This window comes from Pagrus major, chromosome 17 (genome assembly GCF_040436345.1).
Source record: "Pagrus major chromosome 17, Pma_NU_1.0".
Taxonomy (NCBI): Eukaryota; Metazoa; Chordata; class Actinopteri; order Spariformes; family Sparidae; genus Pagrus; species Pagrus major.
In genome coordinates this window covers 28,723,727-28,746,802 of record NC_133231.1, presented here as the reverse complement: position 1 = coordinate 28,746,802, position 23,076 = coordinate 28,723,727, and the positions used below count along the sequence as shown (strand labels likewise).

Sequence of the window (23,076 nt, the reverse complement as noted above, 5' to 3'; positions counted from 1 at the left end):
TCAGCTTGATGAATAAAGAAGAGACAGACGTATCCTTTCATGCCTATATATTTTATTATCCTGATGTTTCTAAAAAGTGTGTTCTTTTTTCTTAAAAAAACTTCTCCAAAAGACAATTGCACCAGGGAACGAGCTTCAACACTTAGAGGAACAGCAACTCTACTGAGCCTACTCCCTTCTGACAGAGGACATTTTGAATAGTAAATAAAAAAGTTGAAACTTTTTTTCTCCAGAAAACCCACCCTTTTCCAGAGGAACAGCAACTCTATGGAGCCTACCCCCTTTTTCCTCCAATTGTTTTTTGCTTTTTCCTTAAAAAAATGCACTTTTAAAAGTGTACACTTTGAAGTACACACTTTGAAGGGCACTTCAAAGGGCACTTCGCAGGGCACTTCGAAGGGCCCTTCAAAGTATGCACTTTTTAATAGTGTGTACTTTTAAGTGCATACTTTTTTTAAAGGAAAACCAATTGGAGGAAAAAGGGAGTACGCAAAAAGGGTGGGCAAAAAAGCCAGAAGCAGCAAGGGAGGTCGGGCTAGAGCAGTTTAAATAGCGCGCTCTGAATGCAATTTCCCAATAGGAAGCAGGCACAGGGAGTCAGCTGAGGCATCAGCTGATCTGCTCGGTGTTGACAGCTATGCTGATTTAGAGCTTGACGTCGTGGCCTGCCAGAACTAACGCTACGCTTGATTTCAGTCAGGACCACTTTGTCAAAATAATCTTTATTTACTTGCACAAGTTTCATTTGGCAGTATGGTACTGTTCTGGGACCCCCTGCTCTTCCACGCGCTTGCGTGGAAAGCCTGAAGCAGGAAGAGCACACCTTCCTGCCCTTCATGAGCCATCATTAACGGCATAAGCAGGGAGCGCAGCAGCAAAGAAAAAAACCCCAAAACGACCACACCAGCAAATCCCTGGACCCTCTTGCTGCAAGAGGTGTCAGGAGGCTATCTGAGTTGGAAATAAACATAGCCTATTTAACTAAGAGATAAGCCAATCCGTTACCCGTACGCTTGATGAATAAAGAAGAGACAGACGTATCCTATCATGCCTATATATTTTATTATCCTGATGTTTCTTAAAAAGTGTGTTCTTTTTTCTTAAAAAAACTTCTCCAAAAGACAATTGCACCAGGGAACAAGCTTCAACACTTAGAGGAACAGCAACTCTACTGAGCCTACTCCCTTCTGACAGAGGACATTTTGACTAGTAAATAAAAAAGTTGAAACTTTTTCCTCCAGAAAACCCACCCTTTTCCAGAGGAACAGCAACTCTATGGAGCCTACCCCCTTTTTGCTCCAATTGTTTTTTGCTTTTCCCTAAAAAAAAAATGCACTGTTAAAAGTGGACACTTTGAAGTACACACTTTGAAGGGCACTTTGAAGGGCACTTCGAAGGGCCCTTCAAAGTATGCACTTTTAATTGTGTGTACTTTTAAGTGCATACTTTTTTTTACAGGAAAAACCAATTGGAGGAAAAAGGGAGTACGCAAAAAGGGTGGGCAAAAAAGCCAGAAGCAGCAAGGGAGGTCGGGCTAGAGCAGTTTAAATAGCGCCTCTGAATGCAATTTCCCAATAGGAAGCAGGCACAGGGAGTCAGCTGAGGCATCAGCTGATCTGCTCGGTGTTGACAGCTATGCTGATTTAGAGCTTGACGTCGTGGCCTGCCAGAACTAATGCTACGCTTGATTTCAGTCAGGACCACTTTGTCAAAATAATCTTTATTTACTTGCACAAGTTTCATTTGGTGGTATGGTACTGTTCTGGGACCCCCTGCTCTTTCACGCGCTTGCGTGGAAAGCCTGAAGCAGGAAGAGCACACCTTCCTGCCCTTCATGAGCCATCATTACCGGCATAAGCAGGGAGCGCAGCAGCAAAGAAAAAAACCCCAAAACGACCACACCAGTAAATCCCTGGACCCTCTTGCTGCAAGAGGTGTCAGGAGGCTATCTGAGTCGGAAATAAACATAGCCTATTTAACTAAGAGATAAGCCAATCTGTTACCCGTCAGCTTGATGAATAAAGAAGAGACAGACGTATCCTATCATGCCTATATATTTTATTATCCTGATGTTTCTTAAAAAGTGTGTTCTTTTTTCTTAAAAAAACTTCTCCAAAAGACAATTGCACCAGGGAACGAGCTTCAACACTTAGAGGAACAGCAACTCTACTGAGCCTACTCCCTTCTGACAGAGGACATTTTGACTAGTAAATAAAAAAGTTGAAACTTTTTCCTCCAGAAAACCCACCCTTTTCCAGAGGAACAGCAACTCTATGGAGCCTACCCCCTTTTTCCTCCAATTGTTGTTTGCTTTTCCCTTAAAAAAAATGCACTTTTAAAAGTGTACACTTTGAAGTACACACTTTGAAGGGCACTTTGAAGGGCACTTTGAAGGGCACTTCAAAGGGCACTTCGAAGGGCCCTTCAAAGTATGCACTTTTAATAGTGTGTACTTTTAAGTGCATACTTTTTTTTTAAAGGAAAACCAATTGGAGGAAAAAGGGAGTACGCAAAAAGGGTGGGCAAAAAAGCCAGAAGCAGCAAGGGAGGTCGGGCTAGAGCAGTTTAAATAGCACGCTCTGAATGCAATTTCCCAATAGGAAGCAGGCACAGGGAGTCAGCTGAGGCATCAGCTGATCTGCTCGGTGTTGACAGCTATGCTGATTTAGAGCTTGACGTCGTGGCCTGCCAGAACTAACGCTACGCTTGATTTCAGTCAGGACCACTTTGTCAAAATAATCTTTATTTACTTGCACAAGTTTCATTTGGCGGTATGGTACTGTTCTGGGACCCCCTGCTCTTCCACGCGCTTGCGTGGAAAGCCTGAAGCAGGAAAGAGCACACCTTCCTGCCCTTCATGAGCCATCATTAACGGCATAAGCAGGGAGCGCAGCAGCAAAGAAAAAAACCCCAAAATGACCACACCAGCAAATCCCTGGACCCTCTTGCTGCAAGAGGTGTCAGGAGGCTATCTGAGTTGGAAATAAACAGCCTATTTAACTAAGAGATAAGCCAATCCGTTACTCCTCAGCTTGATGAATAAAGAAGAGACAGACGTATCCTATCATGCCTATATATTTATTATCCTGATGTTTCTAAAAAGTGTGTTCTTTTTTCTTAAAAAAACTTCTCCAAAAGACAATTGCACCAGGGAACGATCTTCAACACTTAGAGGAACAGCAACTCTACTGAGCCTACTCCCTTCTGACAGAGGACATTTTGACTAGTAAATAAAAAAGTTGAAACTTTTTCCTCCAGAAAACCCACCCTTTTCCAGAGGAACAGCAACTCTATGGAGCCTACCCTCTTTTTCCTCCAATTGTTTTTTGCTTTTCCCTTAAAAAAAATGCACTTTTAAAAGTGTACACTTTGAAGTACACACTTTGAAGGGCACTTCAAAGGGCACTTCGAAGGGCATTTCAAAGGGCACTTCGAAGGGCCCTTCAAAGTATGCACTTTTTAATAGTGTGTACTTTTAAGTGCATACTTTTTTTTTAAAGGAAAACCAATTGGAGGAAAAAGGGAGTACGCAAAAAGGGTGGGCAAAAAAGCCAGAAGCAGCAAGGGAGGTCGGGCTAGAGCAGTTTAAATAGCCCCTCTGAATGCAATTTCCCAATAGGAAGCAGGCACAGGGAGTCAGCTGAGGCATCAGCTGATCTGCTCGGTGTTGACAGCTATGCTGATTTAGAGCTTGACGTCGTGGCCTGCCAGAACTAACGCTACGCTTGATTTCAGTCAGGACCACTTTGTCAAAATAATCTTTATTTACTTGCACAAGTTTCATTTGGCGGTATGGTACTGTTCTGGGACCCCCTGCTCTTCCACGCGCTTGCGTGGAAAGCCTGAAGCAGGAAAGAGCACACCTTCCTGCCCTTCATGAGCCATCATTAACGGCATAAGCAGGGAGCGCAGCAGCACAGAAAAAAAACCCAAAACGACCACACCAGTAAATCCCTGGACCCTCTTGCTGCAAGAGGTGTCAGGAGGCTATCTGAGTTGGAAATAAACATAGCCTATTTAACTAAGAGATAAGCCAATCCGTTACCCGTCAGCTTGATGAATAAAGAAGAGACAGACGTATCCTATCATGCCTATATATTTATTATCCTGATGTTTCTAAAAAGTGTGTTCTTTTTTCTTAAAAAAACTTCTCCAAAAGACAATTGCACCAGGGAACGAGCTTCAACACTTAGAGGAACAGCAACTCTACTGAGCCTACTCCCTTCTGACAGAGGACATTTTGACTAGTAAAAAAAAAAGTTGAAACTTTTTTCCTCCAGAAAACCCACCCTTTTCCAGAGGAACAGCAACTCTATGGAGCCTACCCCCTTTTTCCTCCAATTGTTTTTTGCTTTTTCCTTAAAAAAAATGCACTTTTAAAAGTGTACACTTTGAAGTACACACTTTGAAGTACACACTTCAAAGGGCACTTCGAAGGGCACTTCAAAGGGCACTTCGAAGGGCACTTCCAAGGGCCCTTCAAAGTATGCACTTTTAATTGTGTGTACTTTTAAGTGCATACTTTTTTTTAAAGGAAAAACCAATTGGAGGAAAAAGGGAGTACGCAAAAAGGGTGGGCAAAAAAGCCAGAAGCAGCAAGGGAGGTCGGGCTAGAGCAGTTTAAATAGCCCCTCTGAATGCAATTTCCCAATAGGAAGCAGGCACAGGGAGTCAGCTGAGGCATCAGCTGATCTGCTCGGTGTTGACAGCTATGCTGATTTAGAGCTTGACGTCGTGGCCTGCCAGAACTAACGCTACGCTTGATTTCAGTCAGGACCACTTTGTCAAAATAATCTTTATTTACTTGCACAAGTTTCATTTGGTGGTATGGTACTGTTCTGGGACCCCCTGCTCTTTCACGCGCTTGCGTGGAAAGCCTGAAGCAGGAATAGCACACCTTCCTGCCCTTCATGAGCCATCATTACCGGCATAAGCAGGGAGCGCAGCAGCAAAGAAAAAAACCCCAAAACGACCACACCAGTAAATCCCTGGACCCTCTTGCTGCAAGAGGTGTCAGGAGGCTATCTGAGTTGGAAATAAACATAGCCTATTTAACTAAGAGATAAGCCAATCTGTTACCCGTCAGCTTGATGAATAAAGAAGAGACAGACGTATCCTATCATGCCTATATATTTTATTATCCTGATGTTTCTTAAAAAGTGTGTTCTTTTTTCTTAAAAAAACTTCTCCAAAAGACAATTGCACCAGGGAACGAGCTTCAACACTTAGAGGAACAGCAACTCTACTGAGCCTACTCCCTTCTGACAGAGGACATTTTGACTAGTAAATAAAAAAGTTGAAACTTTTTCCTCCAGAAAACCCACCCTTTTCCAGAGGAACAGCAACTCTATGGAGCCTACCCCCTTTTTCCTCCAATTGTTTTTTGCTTTTCCCTTAAAAAAAATGCACTTTTAAAAGTGTACACTTTGAAGTACACACTTTGAAGGGCACTTTGAAGGGCACTTTGAAGGGCACTTCAAAGGGCACTTCGAAGGGCCCTTCAAAGTATGCACTTTTAATAGTTTGTACTTTTAAGTGCATACTTTTTTTTAAAGGAAAAACCAATTGGAGGAAAAAGGGAGTACGCAAAAAGGGTGGGCAAAAAAGCCAGAAGCAGCAAGGGAGGTCGGGCTAGAGCAGTTTAAATAGCCCCTCTGAATGCAATTTCCCAATAGGAAGCAGGCACAGGGAGTCAGCTGAGGCATCAGCTGATCTGCTCGGTGTTGACAGCTATGCTGATTTAGAGCTTGACGTCGTGGCCTGCCAGAACTAACGCTACGCTTGATTTCAGTCAGGACCACTTTGTCAAAATAATCTTTATTTACTTGCACAAGTTTCATTTGGCGGTATGGTACTGTTCTGGGACCCCCTGCTCTTCCACGCGCTTGCGTGGAAAGCCTGAAGCAGGAAGAGCACACCTTCCTGCCCTTCATGAGCCATCATTAACGGCATAAGCAGGGAGCGCAGCAGCACAGAAAAAAACCCCAAAACGACCACACCAGCAAATCCCTGGACCCTTTTGCTGCAAGAGGTGTCAGGAGGCTATCTGAGTTGGAAATAAACATAGCCTATTTAACTAAGAGATAAGCCAATCCGTTACCCGTCAGCTTGATGAATAAAGAAGAGACAGACGTATCCTTTCATGCCTATATATTTTATTATCCTGATGTAATTACAGTAATTGGCTCATGGCTTTTTGAGCATCTAGGATGGCTCTATTCGGATCCAAGCAGCGCAGGTGAAACTGAACACCTGCCAAAGTGTGCACTTTGAAGTACACTTTTCCTAAAAAGTGTGTTCTTTTACTTAGTACTTAGTTTCAACACAGAGGAACAGCAACTCTACGGAGCCTACTCCTTTCTGACAGCGGACATTTTGACTAGTAAATAATTACAAGAGGTTGTTGAAACTCGTTCACTTTTTTCTCAAAAAAGTTGGCACTTTTTTCCTCCAGAAAAATCACTTTTGTTCCTCCAAAAAAAAAAAAACCCACCCTTTTCCAGAGAAATAGCAACTCTATGGAGCCTACTCCCTTTTTCCTCCAATTTTTTTTTGGAGAAGTTTTTTTTAAGGAAAAAGTACACACTTAAAAGTACACACTTAAAAGTACACACTTTAAAGTACACACTTAAAGTGCACACTTTTTTAAAGTGCACACTTTAAAGTGTGTACTTTTTTCTTAAAAAAACTTCTCCAAAAAACAATTGCACCAGAGGAACAGCAACTCTACGGAGCCTACTCCTTTCTGACAGAGGACAACTTGTCTATTAAATAATTACAAGAGGAAAAAAATAAATAAAAAATTGAGAAAGTGCATACTTTTGAGAAAAAAAGTGAATTATAAAATGATTTGAGAGATTGGAGCTACCAGGGAACAAGCTTCAACACTTAGAGGAACAGCAACTCTACTGAGCCTACTCCTTTCGGACAGCGGATATTTTGACTTGTAAATAATTCAACTATTTATTTGACTCTTGTGTTTCTGACTTGAGAACTGGTGGAAATAAAAGTTATGCGTTTTGAGTGGATTTTTTTTCATGTGTGAAACCGAGTGAAAAGAAATTTGAAAATATGTATCCATCCCCTGACTTATACTTTTTTAATAAACTCTACACGGAGTTGCTTGGAGTGTTCTTTTTGCGTAGATTGTAGCCAGCCAATGAAGGGGAGGAGGCTAGAGAGGGGAAAGGGGCAGACTTGTGTGTACACACTTTGTTTAGAGGAAAAAGTACACACTTTTTTGAGGAAAAAGTACACATTTTTTTGAGGAAAAAGTACACATTTTTTTGAGGAAAAAAACACTTTCACTAGTTCCTCTAGTGCGGCTTGTAAGAAGAAAACACTGAATCCTGAGTGTGGGACATTTTAGCGGTGTTGATTACCTTTTTTGAGGAAAAAGTATACACTTTCTTGAAGAAAAAGTACACATTTTTTTTTAGGGAAAAAAAGTAATTTTTATTGAGGAAAAAAACACTCACTAGTTCCTCTAGTGTTGAAAGGCGTCAGTGAAGGCCTGTAGCTCTTTCTAATCCTGCTTTTAGGAATAAAACAGAATGAATCCTGAGTGTGGGACATGTTAGCAGTGTTGATTACCAAGACAGGCAGACAGTAGGGGTGCAGTAAGTCAAAATGTCCGCTGTCAGAAAGGAGTAGGCTCAGTAGAGTTGCTGTTCCTCTAGTGTTGAAACTCGTTCCCTGGTGCGATTGTTTTTTGGAGAAAAAGTACATACTTTTTTGAGAAAAAAGTACATACTTTTTTGAGAAAAAAGTACATACTTTTTTGAGAGAAAAAGTACATACTTTTTTGAGGAAAAAAGTACATACTTTTTTGAGGAAAAAAGTACACACTTTTTTGAGGGAAAGGAAGTGATTTGAACTTTCACTAGTTCCTCTAATGTTGAAACTCGTTCCCTGGTGCAATTGTTTTTTGGAGAAAAAAAAAAGTACAAACTTTTTTGAGAAAAAAGTGCAAACTTTCCAGACACCTCTGTCTGGAAGGTCCAGTCACTAGTTCATCAGTATTCATGGCTACAATTACACCATGAAGACAAAAGAACTTCAAGTCCCAAGCAACTCTGTGAAGAGTTTAATGAAAAGTATAAGTCAGGGGATGGATACATATTTTCAAATTTCTTTTCAGACATGAAAAAAATCCACTCAAAACGCAAAACTTTTATTTCCACCAGTTCTCAAGTCAGAAACACAAAAGTCAAAACAGTAATAGTTTAATTTTTTACAAGTCAAAATGTCCGCTGTCAGAAAGGAGTAGGTTCAGTAGAGTTGCTGTTCCTCTAGTGTTGAAACTTGTTCCCTGGTTGCTCCAATCTCTCAAATTTCATTATAGTTTTAATGTTTCATTTTCTTACATTTTGCACACCTGATTGTTCCGAAGGAATTCTATGAGTTCTGGTCAGACAAGGTACTTTTTCATTTCAGTAGAGCTTCACAGCAGCAGCAAGAGTTAGAGACACTTTATTTCTAAGTGTTTCTCTTTCTTTCTGAACTTTTCTCTCTTTCTCCCTGCAGCCTTACTCGAGACAGGAGTCCCAGCAGGATATTGTCCTCGGTGGTGACATGCCTATCAGCTCCATCCAAGCCACCATCGCCAAGCTCAGCATCCGGCCACCCAGCGCCACAGACTCAGCCATGGAGGCCCAGTTTGGCCTGGAGGAGCAGGTTGGCGGCATCTTACCCGACCTCGACCCGCTGGGCGACGTCCAGGCGCTCCAGTACCCCGGCCCCACCACAGATCCCCAGCCACCTTCCTCTTTCAGCCCGCCTCTCACCTCCCCTACCCACTCTCCACCTCCACCCAACGGCCTGGATGCTCTCTCGCCCTGCACGCCGCCGGCAGACAACCACCAGCCAGTTCCAGAGGCGGCGCCGCCCAGCATCAGCCCACCTCCTGCTTCCTCCGCTCCGGCTCCTTCGTCCCTGGAGCTGCTGGCCGCGCTGACACCCGAGGCCTTCTCCATGGAGGGAGGGGGGAAGGGGAAGCAGCGGGTGACCAAGCAGAGCTTCTTGCAGCCAGCGGAGGGTCAGGGTCTCCACGGGACTCGAGGGGAGGAAGGTGACGACCCGCTCAGTAGCCTGGACCCCCTCTGGAGCCTCAACAAGCAGTGAGAGTCCACATATCGCTGCCTTTCTCTCACTTTACCACCAGGCGTCAGCGAAGGCTTGTAGCTCTTTCTAATCCTGCTCATAAGAAGAAAACAGACTGAATCCTGAGTGTGGGACATTAAAGCGGTGTTGATTACCAAGACGTGCCTGGTGGCAGACAGTAGGGGTTCAGTTTTAGGTGCATCTCCATTGGTTTAGGGCCGTGATACCTGAAACACAAACGCACCTGCTTCTCTCTCCATCACTGGTGGCTTCTGGGACCAGATCACTATGCACTCGTCTGTATTCCTTTGATTCCTTCTGTCGCTCTTTGCTGCTTTTCTTTCTACGTCTGTGATGGATGGATGTTCGACATTTCCAAGCACCAGATCTGGGCCTAAAAAGAAAAAAAAAAAAAAATCCCAGCATGCACTCCACTTTCATGGTCCACCCCCTGCACGAGGCATCACAGGGGGGCTGATGGTGTTTGGCTGCTCTGCGATCGTTTTAATGACTGGATGAACTGGATGCATGGAGACACGGGCAGGCCAGAGGAGATGGGTGGAGCCATTTTAAAAAAAGGACACAAACCCCCCCCCCCCCGCCACCCCACCCTCGACTCAATCAGTGCGTACAGCTCAGTCGTCATGGTAACACGGAGCAGCATACAAATCAGCACGTCTTAACAAGTTGATTATTTTTCTTCATCTGTAACACTGTAAATATCTTAAATAAAATTAGACTATTCCAAAAAGTCCTCCTGGAAAACGTGTCACTAATCATTCATCATTGTAAAAAATATCAAATAAATCCAGTAGACGAACAACTGCTGTGGTATCAAAGCCTCTTTATTTGAAAATTAGTAAAAAGTTTTGCATTTTTTTTTGTGTTACAAAATAGTAAATAAGTTACCTCCACTACTACAGCCTGCGTAGATTGTAGCCAGCCAATGAAGGGGAGGAGGCTAGAGAGGGGAAAGGAGCAGACCTGTGGATTTACTGACTGAACCGTTCAGAGATTTTTGTTTCTTCTCCCACAGCTCTGATTTTCCTCACAGCCGTCTAAACGGTGAGAATTGATACAGAATCTGATTTCTACTTTAGTCAGCCGGCGGGGGGGGGGGATCAAATGTGGACCACAAAGCCGTTATTTAGAGGATGCAGCCACAGGAAATGTTCCTTTCTCTACTACCAACAGCTCAAAGGATGTCACGGCTGCATCCTCAAACTTTTGATATGACACGCTGACCGCCGGATGAAAAAGGTTTGAAGCTAAAACGGCAACAACAAGCATGTTTCACTGAAGTAAACTGGGCAGAATATTCTGTCAGATATGGATTGTTACAAGGCCGAGTCCATATGATGAACCAAAACATTCAAAAAGAAAGCAGTGATTCTATTGAAATTGCCACACCAACCCTCCCTCCGTCCCTCGTTAAAGGAATCATTTGACATTTTGGGAATTCATTTTTATTCACTTTGTGGTGGAGAGATTAGGACAGAAGATTCATACCACTCTCGCATCTGACCGGTAAATATAAGGTTACAGCCAGCAGCAGGTTAGCTTAGCACAAAAGATGGAAACGACTGGGGGAGAACAGTCGAGAATTAACACATTAAATCTCATTTGTGCCAAAAAAAAAGACAATTCAGAGTTTTTTTCGTCATACTGTCATTTTTACACTTGTTTGGTGGTTTTTGTACAGATTTAACTACTTTTGTAATTAGTCATCTCTGAAGTTACTGGTAGTCCAGTAAGCACTAATATTCTGACTGCTAGCTGTAAACTAGTTCACCCAAAAATGAAAATTCAGTCATCACCTCCTCCCCACATGCCGATGGAAAGTCAGGTGAGGTTTCGTTCTCCACGAAACATTTCTGGAGCTTCACAGCAGATCAGGATTCTCCTAAACAACTGAAGTAGATGGGGACTTGTTTTAAAATGTAAAAAAAACAACCAAAGGACAAAGAAAAAAAACCACAGACACCAAATTGATTTGAGAAGAATTCACCTTTTTTAGCCAAAAATCTTCACTGTAAGCTAAAAGTGTTTGCGTGCACCTCGTCTGAAGCAGGTAAATAACATCTTTTCAAATCTTTCTGGGATATCACGGCTTCAGGAGGCTTTGATTACGTAACAAGGTGTGTGGAGCCAGTTACTGGTTGTTTTTTAATGTTTTAAAACAAGTGTCCATCTACGTCAGTTGTTTAGGAGAACGCTGCAACGCTGTCTTGCTGTGAAACTCTACGACACTTCACCTGAGTTTTCCATCGGCATCGGGGTGAACTTTTCCTTTAACTCTTCACCAGAAAGCAACACGTTAAGCAAATTTCCCAAAATGTCAAACTTTTGTTATAAATCAAATTCACATTGCTAGAAAACAAGTAAAAAAAACAAAAACAAAAAAACTAGCTACACATTTTCCCATTTCTAAAAGCTTTTTCACTACCGTTACAACAGAAAACACAAAGCTAATAAATTAACAGGTCACAGTGTCGAGGAGGGCCCAGCTCTGGTTTCTTCGGTGCAACAGGTGTCTCTCTAACACCATGTTCAGCTGCTTGTTTTGTGAAGAGAGGGGAAAGTATTTGGTCGCTCCATCCCAGTGAAACCAGACGCTGCTTCCTCAACACGTCTGCAGTGTGCGTGTTTACAAGTGCTGCAGGTGTCAACTCGGTTTACAAGTCCACACGCGTGTCCTGTATGTAAGCTGATGTTCGCAAAAGTGCCTAACGTGTGTGAGCGTGTGCGTCAGAGGGGGTTAGTAGTGCAGTGAATTAGTGTTGCTATGCGATACTGTGAAGGATTTAGTTTTTCTTAACGGATTCGTTGGTCACACCTTCTGGGACTACATTCAGCAGGCGCAGCTACAGTCGATGGCGGATGATTGGGAGAAAATACATTCTGAATGTTGTTGGTGTCGGTCGGAGACGAGTCTTAAACCCGGAGGACTACATTCTCTCAGCAGGTATCCAGAGTGAAGGGGTGACGTTCAGACACTGACCAGCAGGGGGAGCCAGATGTCACAAAGTTGACTTAACTTACATTACTTTATCAATGACTAATGTTTTGGAATAAAATGGGTTCTAAGTGTTAGCTGGTTTATTGGACAAGCTATCGTCGCTAATTAATCTTTACATTTCTGTTTAAACTCGTCATATATGTGACTGTGGGTAAAGTTAGAATACCAACACTTACTGAAGAACCAGTCGGCAGCTGTTCTGGTCAAAATGTAACAACTTAGTGAGCAAATTAACTAAATCATCATTTATGAGACAAGCAACTGAATTCAGATATAAAAAATAACATGAAGGGACTTTTTGTGAAGGAAACTAATGTTAGAAACTCTACTGCTACTGGCTTTTTAAACCATCCTGCTGAATCATAGACGTATACTGTATAATACAAGTAAAGTCTTTTAAACAAACCAATGTAATTTATCAGAGTTACGAAGCAAAAATAGCAGAATCAGCACCGTTTCTGTGCAAAATTTCAAATCAAACATCGCTCAAGATGACGTCCACAACCCAAAGACATTCAGTTTACTGTCAGAGGAGGAAATAAACCAGAAAATATTCACATTTAAGAAAATAATTGACTTTTTCCCCCCTAAAAATGACTTAAATCAATTATCAGAGTAGTTGGTGATTGATTTAATAATTGATAACTTATCAATTAATCATTGCAGCTCTTGTCTCCTGTGGCTGAGTACTCAAGTGTCCTCTGAATACAAGTACACAATTGTCTCTGGTCGTGGCAAACTGCCTGTCAGACTGGATACCAGTTTCTTATTGGCATTGTTTGGAGTTTGTATATAATGTGATCTAATGATTAATCAAAATTTAACACAGAAACAGTGCGAATTCTCCTAAATCATGCTGCTTTAAGCTGTTTGAGCGAGAGCATCTGTGGCTGTTATGTTAATTATATGAGCTTACAGGGGCATAAAACAGAGCCAGACAGTCTTCAGGTGGTTTGGCGTCTCTAAACGAGTCGTGCTTCACATTTTCTCTGCCTGGCTGCAGAAAGAAAGCGAACAGGTTTTAAGACTTTAGTTTGCAGCAACAACAACAACATGGCAACTAGCTGAACTGTGAGCTCGGATGTTGGACGCAGTACGATACGTTTTGTTTTTGTTGGTGGCCAAAATGAAAATCCAGGATTAGAAACAGTTTAAGTTGAATTAGTTACAGTAAACAATGATTTAAAAAAAAAATCTCTAAAGGGCACAATTCATAAAAAATATGACATGTCAGTTTTCTCACCCAATGTTCAAGCAGTTTGTAAAATGGAGGTAGCCTGATGAAGCGTACAGGGGCCCCTCGCTCAGCAGCGGCGACCCCAGAAACAGAGGCCGACGCCGGGATACAAGCCTGACTCCAAACCAACAACACTTCAGTGTTTCCAGTTCAACATTACAAATAATCGTCATATAGCCGACGCCCCGACCCCGCCAAACAAACAATCACCATCTTACATTTATGTTATTACGTCCACATTATTATATTCTTGTTTAAGAGCCGGGATTAGCCATTCATAAACAAACTGTTATTCAAAAATGTATCGCTAATAAATAATAGATTTATACATATAAAAACAGCCCCCTCTGGAGGTTTACTTTATACAGTAATCATCAGTTCTCCCTCACACACACCTCACACACAACCACACACACACACACACCCAATCAATGTTTTGTTCTCAGCAGTGTTTCGCCATAAAAAGGGCCTAGATTCATTCATTCACACACACACACACACACTCACATTTCTGTATCACTGCGCAGCTCGTCCCAACGGGCCGTAGAGCCGTCGAGCTCGCTGTGGCTGCACTTCGCTGAGGCAGCAGGAATATTAAAAAATAAGGAGACAGTTTCATCTTCCTCTCTGGGCGGGTGGGGGGGATCACAGTGAAGCCCCACCCGTATCAGCAGCATAGAGGGCAGAGCCACGAAACAAACGCACACACACAAAAAAAGCACAAACTGGTGACTGGTGGGTCCTCTCTCTTTAAGTGAGAAACATCCAGCTGTTCTTGAACCTCATGACCCTCGAAAATGTCAACACTTCTGTGTCGAGGGTGGGTCCGCAGCAGGTTGCACAATCAGTCCTCAGCTTGTTTTTACATCCAGGTTTGTATTTAAAACATTGAGGGAAAAAAAGGAGTCTTGTATGGAAACCGGTCGCGTCTCCTTTGGGTGTCAGAAACAACAACAACAAAAAAAAGCCAAAAACAGGAAAGTCAAAAACGATGAAGAGGAAATGTTCTGAGTGCACATTTTTCCTAAGCGAGTGCTCCCAACGTCTCTCCTCAGTCTAGTTTCTCCAGCACCGACGGCACGTACACCAGGCTGAGCTCGCTGCCGAAGTCGCAGACGATGGCGGCGTTGTCGAGCACGAGCAGCTGCCGGACGCCCTGCCCGTCGCTGCTCTGGCCCAGGTAGACGGTCTGCAGCAGGTCGCCGAAGTTTAGGTCCCAGAAGGAGACGCAGCCTTGGCCCCCCGTCACCAGGAGAGACTCTGAGATCACGCCCAGACTGGCCCCGCAACCCACCTCCTGTCGAGGAGAGAGGAGTTAGTCAGGAGAAACATTTTTTTCCAAGAGACACTATTTTTGTTCCCCAGGAGAATTGTTGTTTTCCACATGCGAAAAAAAAGTTTTTTCCAGGAGATTTTTTTTTTTTTTGTCGTGTGACAATGCGTGAAACAGCGGAAAAAAATAAACATTTCCCCAGGACATTTTTTTTATTTGTGAAACTAAATGAAAAAAATAATAATTAAGAATTAAAATATTAATTCATTTGTGAAACTGAGTGAAAAAAAGTTTTTTCATGTGCATAACCAAGCGAAAAAAGGTTTTCAGGAGAAACAAAAAGCAGGAAAACAAACATTTTCCAGTGAATTTTTTTTTTTTTAACCCCTGGAGATTTTTGTCATGTGTGAAACCAAATGATAAAAAAAATTAAGGGGAAATTATTTTTCTTTCATTTGTAAAACCGAGTGAAAACAATTTTTCAGGAGAAAAAAGTTTTTATGTGAAACTGAGACTTTTTTTTTGCAGGGGAAATGAAACATGAAAAACACATGAATTTCTTTTAGGGATAATTTTGGAGAAGCTGAGGGGCGAAAAGCTCCAGGAGAACGATTTTTCCATTTTTTAAATTTTCTTAAATAGTGAAATTTTTTTGATCAGGAGAATGAAAAAAAAATTGGCAGGAGAAAGACTTTTTTTGTTCAGGCTCAAGTTTCTTATTTTTTTGTGAAATCACATGTAAAAAAATAAAATTTTAGGGGATTTTATATTCTTTCATGTGTGAAACTAAGGGGGAAAAATTCCAGGAGAACGTTTTTTCCATGTTTGAAATCCAGGAAAAAAAAAATCATGTGCGATACGAAGTGAAAAAACTTTTGGCAGGAGAAAAAAAAACTTTTTGAAGGCTGGTGTGTATTGTTGAGAGCTGGTGGGAAAAAAAAGTTTTGCCAGAATACATTTTCCATCTTGGAAACGCATGAAAAAAATGTTTTGTGTGTTTTATGTGTGAAACTGAGCAAACATTTTTCCAGGAGAACGCATGAAAAATTTTTTTTTCATGTGTGAAAATGAGGGGGGGGGGAAATCCAGATGAAAGTTTTTTCCATGTTTGAAACGGAAATTTAAAAAAAAAATTAAATTGTTTTTTAATTGATTCGTGAAAAATTAGGGGAAAAAAATTGCCAGGAGATTTTTTTTTTCATGTGTGAAACGATGAAATAAAAGTTTTGGAAGGATAATCCAATAAGTCCTCATCTTTTTTTCCCTCATCTGTGAAAACAAGTAAAGAAAATTGCTTGTTTTTTTCCATGTGTGAGACAGTGTGATATAAATGTTTTCCAGGGAAAAAAAGTTTTTTCATGTGTGAAGTGAAAAAAAAAATTTGGCAGGAGAAAGTTTTTTTTGTGTGTAAGACTCAAGTTCCTTCATTTTTTTTTACCCATCTGTGAAATCACGTGGAAAAAAATGAAATTTAAGGAGATTTTATACTTTTTCATGTGTGAAACTGAATGAATTTTTAAATTTTTGGGGCTCAAGAGAAAGTTGTTTGTATCAAAAGACCATAAGAATATAAAACATAAAAAAAACTCTAGCTGCTTGCACTGGCAGGATGCTCGCTGGTAAACAGCCTCATCTGTACCTGCTGTATGGAGTAGAGCTTGATCCCAGTGCTGCGGTCCCAGATACAGATGAGGTCATCCAGTCCCGAGCTGATGACACAAGAGGTGGTGCAGACCAGCGAGGTGACATCGCCTCGGTGACCGTAAACATGGCTGACGCGGCTCCCAGTCAAGACATCCCACAGGCAGATGGCGCCGTCCTGCCCGCCGCTCGCCAGAACCATCGTCTGAGGAAGCCGAGACACAAAAACACGGTTTTCAGATGAAAGCATTTTTTTTTTTTGTATGTTTGACCAGTCTCGTGTCAACAGACAAGTCCAGAATTTAAATCCTGGGGTGAACTGTGCCAAGTATACTTTTTTACTGTGAATTAGAGGAAGCTGTCACTGACCTGGTCTATGTAGATGGATGTGATCCCTCCAGAGTGACCCTGCAGGGTGAAGAGGCAACACGAGTCCTCTAGACGATAAATCTGACAAATAAACAACAGATCAAAGATTTTTTAGGACTGAGCAGCAACAATAATAGGACTGTTTGTACTGTACTGTATTTAACAACAATAAATAAGTAAGTAGTTTTTAGATTTGGTTGGAAATCTACACATCAACGTCAAAGTTGAAGCTCTGACTCTTCACATCTTTTAGTTTTTTGTTGTATTACTAAATCTGGTGACTGAAGATCTGAAACATCAGACAGGAGCCTGTCTTGTTAGGACTCTGTGTTACCCGGACAGTGTGGTCCTGGCTGCCGGTGACGACCCGCCCAGCGGCCGCTCGCAGCACCGTGATCGGCTTCTGGTGAGCGCACTGTACGGAGCGCGTGAGCTGGCAGCTGATCACGTCCTCGCTGCTGTAACAGGGGGAGGGAGGCATGCTGCCTCGCCCGGGAGCACCTGCAGGGGGAGGACATATATGTTTTCCTCAGAAATGACCAATTACATTTCTGCCGACTGATTCATCAACTCATTGTTGAAGCTCCAGTTTAAATTTCGTTCCATTTTATGATGAGAAAGACGATAAAACAAGCTGTAAGACTGAACGAGTCACGTTTTTGAGCCTCACCTCTGTACTGCAGCAGACACAGAGGTTTGTTTATCTCAACAGTGAAGAAATCTAGAGACCCGTTGAGCCGAGCTGCTACGATTCTGAGGAGGAAGAGGAAAAACACAGTATAAAGTAAAGTCATATAAACATAAAGTCATACTAGGCTTACTTTAACATTACACATGTGAGTCACAACAACACTTATAATTTGAAATGCACTTGGAACCAAAAACTAAATACTAGTCCCATCCAACAGAGACAACTATGTTTTTTCTGTGGTTGTGTTTGTGTGTTTCACCTGTTGTTGAGGAAGGCTAGAGCTGTGATCCCAGAGACTCCGTCTTCATTACTGCAACGTAACGAGCCTTCAACTGCGTCCCACAACTGCAACCAACACACAAGTTAACATTCTTTTTGCAGCATAGTATTCATTTTAGTTTGTGTTTCATACAGAATGACGGAGGAGGTTCAGTATCTGTCTCAAAGCTAAAGCTTTTCAGGCTCTGAACATTTACCCGCTGTTTAATTAATTAATTAAATTCAGCAGAATAACAGATCTTGAAAATAATCATTAGTTGCAGCCCGAGCCAGCATCTTCTCCATGTTAAATTCTTATGTTACACACCTCCAGTTTACCGCTGCTCCTCCCAGCAGCTATCAGATTTCCTCTCAGCTCCATGGCCCAAACGGAGCTTTCCCAGTCTGGTGTCGCCTGCGTCCCTGCTGTGGAGGCTCTCTCTTGGGGTAAGAATACAGATGCATCCCCTAAGCTGGGTCTCCTCTGGAACTGAGCTCCCGAAGGTGGCGAGGAGGAGGCGGAGGAAGGGGCGGGATAGGTGGAGGGTGACGGGGGCTCATGTTCCATGTAGGCACGCTCCACCAGACCTCCGAAGTCGAAGCCGTCCCTGGGTGGGGTGGAGAGGTGGGAGGGGGGCTGGGAGGTGAAGTTGGTGTCGATGAGCGGGGTGAGATCCGGCTGGTCAGTGAACAGAGTCGGCCGGGCGGGAGCAGTGCGTCGCCTCAGTGGGTAGCCCTCCTCCTCTGATAGGCCGTCGGCACTAATGGAGCTGCCGCCGGCTTCAGAGGCTAAACAGTCCGACTCTGCTGCTCCACTCACGCTGTCCCAGCCGTCCCGCTGCTCCCAGCAGCCACTGCTGCTGCTCCGTCTGAGCCTGAGAGGGAAACAGAGCACTAACCTGTGAGCATGCACCACCAGTTACTGAGAGATTTGTGTACGTTAACTTATCGCGATATACATCCCTGTCTGCATGTACAGTATGTTGGCAACGTCACCATGGAAGCACAGAAATCTTAACAAACCAAGTGAATATTGTGTCGTTCTCACCCGTGGTTTGGGATGACGGTCAGACAGTCACCAGTCTGGGCGTCCCAAACCCGAATCTGTCCTGCCAGGCAACAGCTGGCCAGCAGCATCCCGTCACTGGCCAAACACTCGATGTCCTGCAGAACAGAAAGCATCAACCAGATGAACAAATGGGCTTTAAGATCTACAGTTTATAAGTTTGGGCAGCAGGCGACCAGAACACATTTTCTATTCCTGTTCAAGTGTCTTTAATTGGCTTTGTGAACTCTTATTTGTTGTTGTTCTAAACAGACACTGTAAACTCACTCCTCTTCCAAATAACAGCACGTGTAACATGATGACTGAAGTCATTTACACTGGCTCATTTAAAAGCAGGTTTTTCAGGTTCACAAATGCACCAGTTTCTTCTCTACAGCGCAGCTACAAAGAGTCCACCTAACCCCAACAACAACTAAAAGTTTGTCAGCCTATTGATTGCAGTTCTGCTGCTGTCTTCCTGTGCTTTTTTCTAGCAAAAGCCACATTTTGTACCAGATTAGTTTGTCTATGTTGGAGTGATTTCAACATTACCTTCCCTGGTCAGTGATTTGCTGTCTAGAACGTGTCTGAACTTAATTTTTGACCCAGTAATAATTACAGTCTTTCTGTGACCTTGTTGGTCCTCTGCTGCGACGTCCTCGTATTTCAGAGCAGATTTCTGAGTTGTTTCCACATGAAGAGCTGCTTGTTCTTCTGCTGATTTTCAACCAGCTCAGCATGAAATGAGCAAAATAAACTAAGCTAAAATAAAGTTGTTGTCACAAAAATGTTTTTGCTAATCTGATACATGGAGAATTTTTCCTATGATTTCTAAGCAGATTTATGGACATCAGAGATAATTATATTTTTGGCACAAACTGTACAAATGAGGTTAAAGATATCTTAGTCCATTCTCACCATACTGTGGCCCCTCAGCAGCAGAGGTGAGATCTCGCTGACAGGTGGCGAGTAGCCGTAATCGTCACAGGGCAGGTCCCCTCGGCGCCGCCGCCCATGAGAGACGCCGTTCTGGCCGTAGTTACGTGGGCAGAGAACCCGGTAGAGACAGAAGAGCAGCAGAACCAGCAGGACGCCAGCTGCCAGGCCCAGAGCTGCCACCCTGGATGGAGGGAAAGACAAAGGAGGAGTCAGATATCGAATTCTTTGTCTTGTAATCAGCTAAACATCGTCGCTTTCTGCAGCATCACTCAGGTCAACATTTACTCAATTCTACAGTGGACTCGCCTAATACAACCAGCCTTCTAGTCGCCATATTTCTATATTTATTCATGTTCATTCATCGAGTTTCCCCTCAGAAACATTCTGCAGCTACTCTCTCGCAAATTAAACCTCAAAATAACAATCTTACAACCTGCTGAACGATCTGTTGAAGGATGATGTAGCGTATCTGCCTGCTTTACTACCTGCTGAGGAATTTGGCATACCTGTGATGATGAAACCTGCCAGAGACGTGTGAGCTACTCTGCCTGAAATACCAGTCCTTTAAAACTCAAACCCACCTGTAAAACCCAAAGTTGCACACAAAGTACGGAGGGGGTTTAGCTGCTGTGTCATCTAACAAAAGCTATAGATGGAAAGTGATATTTCTGGGGCAGTTTTGCTTTCATTAGACAGTAGATGGTTGAGGGCAGACAGGAAATGAGAGGAAGGAGAGACATGCATGGTCAGACTCAACCGGGGATGTTGTCATGACATTGCCGGCATCTTAAAAAGGAGATTTATCCTTCGAGGTGTATGAACTTCGGATCAAATACAAAGATGATAAAATAGGTTTTTTTAATAATTCTGTTTCTTCGGGCTCTCACACTGTCAAATTACAAATTAACTGGGGATTGTGAATTTAATTAAATAGACTTATAATTTATTAATTTATTAGGCTTTTCGGGCTAACCTCGCAACCCTTAATTCTTTGTAAAAATTAACCTGAGCAGAACAAAATGATCTGCACCCCCTGACATAATTTAACTCTCTGATGAAAAACAAGTAATGAGTCAGTCTGTACTTGTTTTATTATCTCACAAGCATCAGGAAAATTCAGCCACGAGAAACCAATAATATGTTCTTCATGAGTGTTCTCACTCTTTGTTCCCTCGCAGGAAGCCGGAGGAACAAACGTTTTATGTGCTCCCGTCTGAATAAAACTGGATTTATTAAGTGAACAGTCCGGAAACATCCGTGTTGAGTGACCATCGGGGTGAGTTCAGATCAGTTTATGTCTAACTTCAGAAGGAAACAAATCAGATCTTGGCTGTGATCTGGCACAATGTGGAGGTTTGACCTCTTTGATGATGGACATTTATTACTTTATTAGTTACTAAAGAAAATACACAAGGAAGCGCAACATGTGTTCGAGAGGCTTAAAAGCTCATGTGTGTGGTTTTTTTTGCAGTATTTGCAGAAATAAGTTCTTGCTGTTCCCAGTTTAAATAGATGTAGCTCACACTGTCTGCTGGCTCAAACTCTGATGAAACATCTTGTGACAAAAACAACTCAGTGTCACCAATTTCTTTCACTCTAAAGTGATAGTTAGGGACTTTTGATGTGGGGATGTATGAGGTACTTATCCCTAGTCAACGTGTTACTGACTGACTTTTTCTTCATTTGTTATTTTGCACTACTGGTATATATTAACGATAATAACTAGAATCGTATCATCAAAACCTATAATCGCTGCATTTCTAGTAACGTTATGCAGAAAATAAACAAAGACGTGCTTCAGGTTTAACAAACAGCTATACAGTGTGACTGTTTTGTATTTTTTACAAAAAAATAGCAAGAAAACAGACATATCATGATGAATTGTGAATCAATCTTCAGTTGTATGTTTCAGCAGCACTATAAGCAAATTTCACCTCCCACATTAGGGGCAAACAAATCTAAATGCTAATGCAGGAGGAGGTTGGGGAGATGATGAATTTGTTTTGACACAGGCTGAGCTCGAGCAGCAATGATGCAGTGTTGAGTGTGCAGACTGAATTTGATTATATGAACACGAGCTGGTGTTTGAAATAGGCTGTAGTCATATGATTGGATGTATGTGGAACATTTGACTGTAAATGCCCGAACGTCTCAAGGCTCTGTTGTTGTTTTTATTCCTGCCTGCAAAGATTTTTTGTAGTGATAAAAAACAAACATGCCTGTGTCGCAACCTGCTCTGAATCCGGTTGTAACAGCATGTTTCAACTTTATCACACTGGCCTTCTCTCCATCTCAGGGTCATCTAAACAAGCCGCCACTTCCCCCCTGTGAAGGTCATGACCCTGACCTAGCTTCAGCTGATAGCCTTCGTATCTACTGTCCAAAGATGAAACCAAGGACTTAACCTTACACTCAGCAATCAAGGTGACAAAACACTGTCATAATGTTTCATCACATAAGACTTGAGGTGACGTTTGTGTAATCAACAGAAGAGATCTGAAGATCTAAATCATCATATTGACATCCTGCTGCCACGACTCTTGTTTTTAGAGATGGGACAATAAAAGATTGTATCATGAATCTTGATAAAAACACGTTGAGTTGATTGTTCTGAATTTCCATTATCAGGATAATTGTTATTAGTGAATTAAGTTCAAGAGACATATCGACTTCTGTTGCCAGCAAAGATTACAATATACTTAAACCTGATCTCAGTCATCATGTTACACGTTTACAGCTCTCGTAGTCTTTTTCTGTGGTATAACTGTTGGCACCGTTAGCAACATGGCTACAGTAAATTGTGTAAATCATGTATGGTTTTCATGTGTACATTTTTGGAGAAGAGCCTTATTACAGTCAATTAATGAACCTTTATGTTGGGAGCAGTATCTCCATTTTGCCACAAGGGGGCAAAATGAGATGGTGAATCGCCTTCAAGACACTGAAACATGTCCAGTTGCCTACATACAGCACTTACAATTAGGTGAAGGAGGCGAATGTACTAGATTCAAGGCAAATCTCAAATTCAAGCTACAGAACAAAAGGCAGGCATTCAACTAACTATGATATTAAATTGTTCTGACACTATACAGGATAATCCATTTTCCTCAACGCTGTTACATCACAGATCTCGAGTGTCTTTAAAGCAACCACTCAGCCAGGCCGGTCGACTTGCCTGAGGGAGAGGAAACAAGCGACCTCCCCTTTTCTTTGTCTCCATTTTTGCCTCAGATAAGATAACAATCAGTCCAGTGACACTTGACACAGTGCACGTCTGAGTCAAAGATGTAGCTTCTCCTTTATTTCTTTCTTCTATAAGTAAAAGAAAAGGGCTGGCTGTGTCATTTCAACCCAAAACAGATTTAAATCTTCAACTTGTAATACATCTTCTATGATCATAACTTGTCAGTATCACGCAGATTTATTTTCTAAATTAGTTAAAATAAAAATAAATAAAATGTGTTATCATTGGCCTTAAAATATGTCATCTGTGACATGACAT

The 23,076-nt window shown here is 42.2% G+C and overlaps 2 protein-coding genes across 3 annotated transcripts in view; one reads left to right on the top strand and one right to left on the bottom strand.

Moving 5' to 3' along the window:
- Positions 1–9,925, top strand: part of ptpn23a (protein tyrosine phosphatase, non-receptor type 23, a) — a 28,552-nt gene extending 18,627 nt beyond the window's left edge. The window contains exon 24 of the mRNA XM_073485987.1: positions 8,527–9,925. Within this exon, the coding sequence (XP_073342088.1) occupies positions 8,527–9,123 (597 nt within the window). The 3' untranslated portion in view covers positions 9,124–9,925. The remainder of the gene's footprint in view (positions 1–8,526) is intronic.
- Position 9,926: 1 nt separating this feature from the next.
- scap (SREBF chaperone) overlaps positions 9,927–23,076 on the bottom strand; it is a 33,306-nt gene continuing 20,156 nt past the window's right edge. For both annotated transcript variants that reach the window (XM_073485989.1, XM_073485988.1), the window contains exons 15-23: positions 19,554–19,755; positions 18,639–18,754; positions 17,919–18,465; positions 17,592–17,677; positions 17,312–17,394; positions 16,976–17,142; positions 16,642–16,722; positions 16,271–16,477; positions 9,927–14,655 (exon numbers count right to left, since the gene is read on the bottom strand). In XM_073485989.1, the coding sequence (XP_073342090.1) occupies positions 14,410–14,655; positions 16,271–16,477; positions 16,642–16,722; positions 16,976–17,142; positions 17,312–17,394; positions 17,592–17,677; positions 17,919–18,465; positions 18,639–18,754; positions 19,554–19,755 (1,735 nt within the window). In that variant the 3' untranslated portion in view covers positions 9,927–14,409. The remainder of the gene's footprint in view (positions 14,656–16,270; positions 16,478–16,641; positions 16,723–16,975; positions 17,143–17,311; positions 17,395–17,591; positions 17,678–17,918; positions 18,466–18,638; positions 18,755–19,553; positions 19,756–23,076) is intronic.